The sequence below is a fragment of the Ailuropoda melanoleuca genome, chromosome 1 (genome assembly GCF_002007445.2).
Source record: "Ailuropoda melanoleuca isolate Jingjing chromosome 1, ASM200744v2, whole genome shotgun sequence".
Classification (NCBI taxonomy): domain Eukaryota; kingdom Metazoa; phylum Chordata; class Mammalia; order Carnivora; family Ursidae; genus Ailuropoda; species Ailuropoda melanoleuca.
In genome coordinates this window covers 211,002,220-211,010,839 of record NC_048218.1, presented here as the reverse complement: position 1 = coordinate 211,010,839, position 8,620 = coordinate 211,002,220, and the positions used below count along the sequence as shown (strand labels likewise).

Below are 8,620 nucleotides of genomic sequence, written 5' to 3'. Positions count from 1 at the left end.
CCCGGGGGCGCGCAGGGCGGCGCGGGCCTCCCCGCGCAGGCGGCGCTCTACGGCCACCCGGTCTACGGCTACTCCGCGGCGGCGGCGGCGGCCGCGCTGGCCGGCCAGCACCCGGCGCTCTCCTACTCCTACCCGCAGGTGCAGGGCGCGCACCCTGCGCACCCCGCCGACCCCATCAAGCTGGGCGCCGGCACCTTCCAGCTGGACCAGTGGCTGCGTGCGTCCACCGCGGGCATGATCCTGCCCAAGATGCCCGACTTTAACTGTGAGTACCGCGCGGCCCCCGGGCCTGGGGAGGAAGGAAGGAAGAAAGAAATGGGGGAGAGGAAGTCCTGGCACACGTTTTCCCGCGCATCCTCCTCCACCGGCACCTCCTTCTCCTTGCTCTCTGCTCTGAGAGCGCGGTGGAAGCGCCGCGAAGCCGCTTGGGCTCCGCCCGGGGCCCGCGAAGACTTATGTGGACTGCACGCTGTGGGATCGGCAGCGAATTATTAAAATGGCCACGCGCGGGCCCTGCTTTCTCTTCCTCTCCTAACGGGAAGGGGCCGCTGGAGGTGTGAGACTAAAATCTAATGATTAACCGACAGGCTAGAGGAGAAGGAAGTGGTGGGGGTAGGCGAGCCAAAGAGCGCCCAAGTTAGGCTGGCCTGGGGATCGAGGCCACCTAAACTGGGGGCTTATCTCCAGGGAAACGAACTTGACTTAGGTGCCGCGTTATGCGTTCTGGAGAGACACCCAGTCCCTCCCAGGAGGAGAGATTCAGGAGCAGAGAACAAGAAATGGGCTTCAGGAGGCCAGGGCCGCAAGGCCAGTCCCTGGCTATACCCTCTGACCCTTTGCTGGGGAGGGGGGTTCTGCCTGCCTCTGTAAGGGCGCTAGGTCCAGGGTGTGATGCCCAGAAGGCAGGTGGCCTGACCTGAACAGAGCAGTGGTGCCCTTCTCCAGAAGGAGAGATGTGCCTCTTTCATGAACCCCAACATGTGGACTGTAAGTAGCAGGTGCCTGCCCCCAGAATTGGAGGCACCGGACACAGAGTGAACCCCTCCCCAAGATAGGAGCGAGGGAGCACTGGCCACCCCAGCCTGAGAGCTGCTGGGCTGTGGGCAGCGTGCTCACCGCGCAGGTGGTACGCCTCGGAGACGTGAGCCCACTCGACTTTTCTGGCCTATTGGGCAGGCACACTGGGCTGACACTCTGGGGAGTCTGGATCTCCCCTCTGCTCGCCCCACCCGGGCTCCACGCAGAGGCTGATGCACGAGACTTTATGCTTTCAGCTGCAGAACGCCCAAACAAAGAGACCCCATTGTTTCCTTCTGAGTGGATGTGTTTAGACTGGGGAGATGCAGACATAGGAGGGGAAAAAGCAGAAAAGAAAACAAAAATAAACACTTGGGAGAATTCAGATTCCTCTGCTAGAAGCCATGGTTGTGACTAAACAGAGAAAAGTAGGGACCTGAGAGCTGGAGAATTCACAGCCGGGTGAGAAAATCCCAGCCTGTGGACTGTGTGCCCCTAGCCACCCCAGGCTTTCTCCAGCTTAGCTCCCAGAAGACCCTAATGGCCACCCAGCCCGTCCAGGTCGAAGTCAGCCCCTTCTGATCCCCTGCAGGCAAAGCTGGAACTCACCTTTCAGTTTGGAGCTGGAGCTTCGGACATATCTGAACCTGCCTATCCCAGGTCAGCCAGACCCAGGGCACCCTTCCTGGGCCTGGCTGCCGAGCAGAGCCCACAAACCCCTTCTGATGGAAAGCCACCCACGGATATTCCTTTATGATCTGCATGTCCCAGAGCCTGGGATGCTTAGTCTCCCACTGAGGGGGTTGGTGGTCTCCACACAGACCTCCCCTGGGCACTGGGTTCCCTGCCCCCCCCACCCCGTGCTTTCCTGGGCCTGCGTGGTGCTCAAGGTCACTCAGAAAATTGGTGAAAGTCACATCCCTTCCGCCCATCCCTGATTCCTAATCTTGACCTAGAGGTAGCAGACTTAAAACCAGCCAGCTTTAAGTTTAGAAAAGAAATCTGAGTAAGAAATCCTAAAGGGCGATAACAAACAGGCCAGGATGCCGGAATGCGTTCTGAGAGTCCCTCCTCTGGTTGCTGGAAAACCTGTTTGGTTTCCTTTAATTGGTTGTCTTTGCTGTTGGATGGCATTTCCCAAATGGTCCCTTTGGAGCCAGTGTTTTAATTAAAGTTCTAATGTATTGTCAAGTTGGGAATTGGGGCCTCATTTAACTAAAGCTGGGGGCGTGGGCCTTCCCGTAAAGCAAATTGCCCACCCCGGGGGCCTGAACTCAGCCGCTGGGCTGGCCTCTTTTCTTCCCTTTCGTTTATTGTCCAACACTTGTCAGGCTCCTGGGAAATCAAGGGAAGTCTCGTTTTGAGGTAATAAAATTCTCTGTGATGTAACCGTGTGAAATTATGTAAATACAGCCAAAGGACCTCCTTGAACGTTCAGAAAGCCCGATCCCCCCTTTGCCTCAGCCTTCAATTTGTGAAATGAGAACTGCCCTGGAAAGGCTTCCAGTCTCCCTGGGCTTTGCCTCTCCGCACCCTGGGGTCAGGGCTGTCAAGAAGAATTTTCAGTGGGGAGTGTGATGAATTCACATGTTTGGGCCCAAGATGTGGTCCTTCTTCCCTTCTTTCCTTCCCTTCCTTCCTTCCTTCCTCCCTCTCTCCCTTCCTTCCTCCCTCCCTCTCTCCCTTCCTTCCTCCCTCCCTCTCTCCCTTCCTTCCTCCCTCCCTCTCTNACTTTCCAGCTCTCTTTGCCTTTGCCCTACTTCTCCTCCTTTTGTAGTTGAGGAGGTGGTGCTGGGAATCCTGAACTGGTTCGTGCTGGCTAAGGGAAGTGGCACTGGTAATTCCTGAGACCTGTGGGCTCTGCTCGGCTGAGTTGGGGGAGGCTGGGAGAGGAGTGGAGAGGAGCTTTGCCTCTCTGGCCTCAGTGTCTTGCCTGTCAACAACTTCTACACGGGCCTCCCCCCAGATGGACAGGGCTGCCCTGGGTGATAGTCTCTCTTTAATCAGAACACACAGACCCTGAGTCAAAAACAAAACAAAACAAAACAAAAAACCTGAGTCCCATTAAACCCAAACCCGTACGGCTCCACCTGGCATCCGGGTCCTGGGCTCCGGGGCCTCCTCTTGTCACCAGGTCCCTTGGGGAGAGGGCGCTGACATTGAAGGAAGTCACAGCAGGGTGGTGAGCCAGGTGGCAGCCTCGCCAGGTGGCACTGGGGGGGTCGGAGGATGGCCTTGGGCCTCATGCCTCTCTCTGTCCCCAGCCCAGGCGCAGTCCAACCTCCTGGGGAAGTGCCGCCGGCCCCGCACAGCCTTCACCAGCCAGCAGCTGCTGGAGCTGGAGCACCAGTTCAAGCTCAACAAGTACCTGTCGCGGCCCAAGCGCTTCGAGGTGGCCACATCGCTAATGCTCACGGAGACCCAGGTACACCGCCCCTCCCCCCACACCACCTCCACCCAGGCTGGCCTCCTAGGGGACGCTCTCAGCTCAGCACTCTGGGCCCTCTGCTGTCCCGAGCACCTGGAGCAGAGCCTTTATGACTTACTCCGGGGGAGAGCTGAGTTCGCATTTGCCCCGCTGGGGTTCATATACCCCCGCTGGTTCAGTAGGCCGAGGTGAGACCCAGAAATCTGCATTTTAAGGACACTTCCACCCACTCCTGCATTCTGAAGCAATGGTCCCCAGGCCACATTTGAGAAATTTTATTCCAGAAAGAGAGGGAGCATCTAGAGATTTACAGATATGGACGCTAGCTGCTCTGGCCCTCCATGGGCAGTGGGAGAGCACCCCTAAAAAACCCAGCAGTGGAGGTCCTACTCTGAGCTTCCTTGGAATCCCCCAGCCCCACTGCTGGGTTTGCTGATGCCTGGGGGTGGGGAGCTCCTTCCTCCTGGAGCTTCTGTGCCCCCTACTCTGAAGCCCACCCCTGGGCAGCGTGAGGGAGGCGAGGCCCCAGGGGGTGCAGGTGCAGGAGCCCGGGGCCTCCAGAGAGACAAACGGTGGGGATGGAGGTGGCCGCTCTCTCACACCCTCCCGTGCTCTCAGGTGAAGATCTGGTTCCAGAACCGGCGGATGAAGTGGAAACGCAGCAAAAAGGCCAAGGAGCAGGCGGCACAGGAGGCCGAGAAGCAGAAGGGGGGCGGGGGCGCGAGCAAAGGGGGCAGCACGGATGACAAGGGAGAGGAGGAGCTGCTGGGGCCGCCTGCAGTCGGGGACAAAGGCAGCGGACGCCGCCTGCGGGACTTGAGGGACAGTGACCCCGAGGAGGACGAGGACGACGAGGACGAGGACCACTTCCCCTACAGCAACGGCGCCAGCACACACGCCATCTCCTCCGACTGCTCCTCCGAGGCCGACTCGCCACCTCCACGGCCCGGGGGCCCCGGGCATCAGCCCCCGCCCCAGTAGGGCCCCCACCCCTCGGGCAGCCAGCAGCCCCGCAGGCCTGTGAACCAGGCCGCTGTCTGGGGCTGCGTGTGTGGGCTGCTCTCTAGAGGGTGGCCCAGCGGGTTCAAACTTGGACTCCTGTTCTTTTTTATTTAATTTTGGTTAGTGTTGGGGGGTGGCGTTTGTGAGAAGAGCTGACCACAACCAGGGGGAGCCTCCGACTCCCGTATTCCTGAATGGAGAAGGCAGGAACCTACAGTGTTGGACGACCTGGAAAACTTGAAACCTTCTCCGGAATCGCCATTCTGCTGAGTATTGAAAAAGGGAAAATGTTTTGTGCTTACCTATCTTAGGGGGAACTTTATGTCATGATCATTCAAACTGCTGGAAATCTCAGAACCGTACTGTCTTTATTTTTGTATATTGTATTTATATATATATATATATATATAAAGAAGCGTCTACTTATGCATGCTAAATTATTATTTAGCTTCTCCCATCGCCCATGATGGAATGTAAAATAAATTGGTTTTTTACTGGATGAGAGTGCAGATCTTTGGGGAGTGAGTTATGAAAGCACGCTTTACTATTTTTGTTGAAATGATGGGGGGGAGGAGTATTCCGCAATTGACAGCAAGAGGTGCAAATCAGAATTGCACACAGGTGTCTGGAACACTTCCTCTCCTCCACTGTGCCCTGGGCGGGGAACTTGATTCCCGCCTGGGGCGTCCTAGGTGTGAAATGTTGGTAGAAATACCTGAGACCAGGTGTCAGCGCGCGTCCGAAGGCGTGAATCTCAGGAGCTAATTTTGGATTCCGAGTGTTCATTTTTTCATTTCCTGGAGGATTTTGCTTCCCTGGCGCTCCAGGAGTGGAAACACACTATTTGAATGTTTCAGAAAATAAGCTTTAAAACGACGAGATGATTTTTCTGGCGTCTGCGGTCCGGATTGCCCCGAGTAACCTCGGGCTGCCCCCCCCCCCCCCCGCAGGACCTTTCTAGCTCTGGCCAGGAGCCGTGTTCCTGAGATCTGTGCAAATGTCCGCAAGGACAGCAGCGGGCGACCGGATCGCTTCGCGCCGGGGCTGCCAGGGCTCCGGGTTAATAAGCCCTGCAGCGCGCGCCATCAGTCACCTGCCCAGCCGGCCGCCGCCATGTGCGGCACACATGCCCCGCTCCACCTGCACGCCCGCCGCTGCCCTTCCCCCCGCGACGGTCCGCGGCGCCTCGTGAGCCGGGAGGAAACAGGCGGCCGGGGCGCGCGGCTTCTTGCTCCCTCCGTCGGGCCCTCCTCCGTCCGTCGGCTTCTCCCCTGGCCTCCCCAGCCCCCGCGCCTCCTCCCCGCCGTCCTCCCAGCTGATGAATAAGTTCAGCAGGGCCAGGCGTTTCATTGGGGTGTTCGCCGCGGGCCGGCGGGGCCGCTCCTCTCCTCGGGCCCGGGCGAGATCCATATCCTCTCGGCAGCTCATTATCACCCGGGCTCGTTCCATAAAATGCAACGTCAGCCGAGGCCGGCGGGAGCAGCAGTCGGCAGGGCGCGGGCCTCGGCCACCTCGGGGTCCAAAGGTGCTGCGGGGGGCCGGGCCGGGGCTTGCAACGGGTGGGAAAGCCGAGGCCCGAGACAGCGGCCGGGAGCTTTAGAGGGGCTGCGGAGGGCGAGGAGAGGCAGACAGATGTCCTTCGGGGTTAGAAGCAAAACCGAACCTTGGCGATCCGCGTCTACGGCGCGGTGATTTCTAGCGCGTGGGCGCAGCTGAGCCTGAAGCGATCTCTCCCGGGGGCTTCGGCCCGGGCCGGCCCCCTGCTCGGCAGCCGGGCGGCGGCGGGGCCGGGCCGTGGGGGGCCTCTCCCCACGGGACAGACCCGTCAGCCCGTCGGGAGCGGCCCGCTCGCCCCGGGCGCGGGGAAGCGCAGCCCCGAAGGCGGACGTGCGTCCTGACCCGCCGCAGCCCGCAGAGCACGCCCGGCCTTGGTGCGGGGACTTGGCGGCGGGAAGGCCCGACCGCCCGCGCCCCGGCGTCTGCAGCCAGCTGCCTAATCGCGGCGGAATTTATCTCGCTAATAAATTTAATGATCAATTCGTTCTTGTCACAGTAGCTCTTCCCCAAATCAATTATAGCAAATTTAAATATAATCACTGGCTCATCCTCACCCACTCTGGGCACGGCGAACAATTCATTCCGCCTAATGAACGGCCGCCAGGCCCTGCTCCGCCCGCCTCGCGGGGCGCGCCGCCCACCCCGCTGACCGTGCGAGGGGGGTGAGAGGCTCTGCGGACCCCCCCAGGACCCTGTTTCCACGACCTGGAGTCAGGTCCTCGCAGCCCGAGCCCACGGGGACACAAGCCCACGCTCCCCAGGGCTGTCGCGCGGGCCTCCCCGCTTTCCACAGACGGAGAGGGCGCCATGCAGACCCCGCAGGCGCCGGGTCGAGGCAGCCCGGGGGCTGGGTTCCCAGCGAGGCCCCCACCGGAGTGGACCGGGCTCCTCTGGGAAGCCCAGCCTGACCCCCTGCCTACCGAAGGCCGGATCCTGAGCATGGCTCTCTTCACCCTAGTGGGAGGTCGTCCTTCGTTCTCGGAAAAGGGGCACCTGCCCCAGCGAGCATCTCCAGCATGTACAAAAAGATATGGATTAAGCCCTTTTCGTGACAAAGAAACCAATCTACACGTATCTTCCAGGTGACAGCCCACAGGTCTCTTGTCCAGTCCTGGGAGAGCTGTGGCCCAGGGTCCCAGGCCCCTACAGGAGCTTTAACAGGCAGAGTCTGAGAAGCGCAGAAATGACTAGAACCTAGAGGAAGTGGGTCTGTTCCTTCTGAGGTGGGCCTTCCACAACCCAGCCCCAGAGGGAAGTCAGCTTGGTAAGATCAGCTTAAAGGACTTTCTATGACACCAAAAGCAAAAACAGACAAATGGGATTACATCAAACTTGAAAACTTTCGCACAGCAAAAGAAACAGTCAACAGAATGAAAAGGCAACCCAGGAGAAGAGATTTGTAAATCATATATCTGATAAGGGGTTAATATTCCAAAATGCAAAGAACTCATACAACTCCACAACAAAAATACGAATCGGATTTAAAAATAGGCAAAGGGCTTGAATAGAGATTTGTCTGAAGTGAACATACAAATGGTCCACAAGCACATGAAAGGGTGCCCAACCTCACCCATCACCAGGCAACTGCAGACCAAAACCACAATGAGTACCACCTCACACCCCTCACGTTGACTATTACAAAAAACGAAAACAGAGAATAGCAAGTGTTGGCGAGGACATGGAGAAATTGGAACCTTGTGCACAGCTGGGAAGAATGTAAAATAGTGCAGCCGCTGTGGAAAACAGGGTGGAGTTTCCTCAAAAACAAACAAAACAGAACAAAACCCGTAGAACTACCATATGACCCAGCAATCCTACTTCTAGTTGTATATCCAAGCGGATTGAAAACAGAATCTGGAAGAGGAATTTGCACACCCATGCTCGCAGCAGCAATATTCACAATAACCAGGAGGTGGAAGCAACGTGAAGTGTCCACAGTGGAATAGAGAAAAGAAAATGGAATATATCCACACAATGGAATATTATTCAGCCTTTGAGAAGAAGGAAATCCTGCCACCTGCCACCACACGGAGGGACCTTGAGCACCTTACACTCCATGAAATAAGCCAGTTGCAAAAAGATGAATATTGCATAACTCACAAGCGGAATATAAGTCAAACTCTTAGAAAGTAGGAGGGCGGTTGTCAGGGCCTGGGAGGGAAGGGGCAGGGGGCTTTTCAATGGGTACAGAGTTTTAGTTTTGGGAAATGAAAAGATTCTAGAGATCTTGTGCCCAACCACAGTTAACAGTACTGTACTGACACTTAAGATGGTTAAAACAGAGACAGGCCTGCCTTCCCTCCTCTCCTCCTCCACCCCCTCCCTCCCTCCACCCCCTCCCTTCCTTAAAGATAGGGCAGACTTGCAGTAGAAAAGCCAAATCGCAGGGAAGGCACAGGAGGGGGGCCCTGGACCAGAGCAGGAGGGCGTCGGCGGGTCCGAGGCTGCGCTGTTGAGCGCCAGGCCCCAGCTCCAGGCGGGTGCCATGGAGCACCTCCCGGGTTTGTGGTTAACTCAGCCCTGCCGGCTTCCCTGCGCCCCTCGCTCCAGCCCAGGGTCCCCGGGCGGGCCAGGCCGGGAGGGCGCTCAGGGGGAGTGGCCCCGCCGCGCCTCGCA

General features: G+C 58.1%; 1 protein-coding gene across 1 annotated transcript; it reads left to right on the top strand.

The window, feature by feature from the left end:
• On the top strand, positions 1 to 4,940 carry MNX1 (motor neuron and pancreas homeobox 1; the record flags this gene model as incomplete). The annotated part of the gene is made up of 3 exons (XM_034650100.1): positions 1 to 265; positions 3,282 to 3,442; positions 4,064 to 4,940. Coding segments are annotated over 3 exons (789 nt in total), but the record flags the coding sequence as incomplete, so codon positions are not given.
• Positions 4,941 to 8,620: the final 3,680 nt, after the last annotated feature.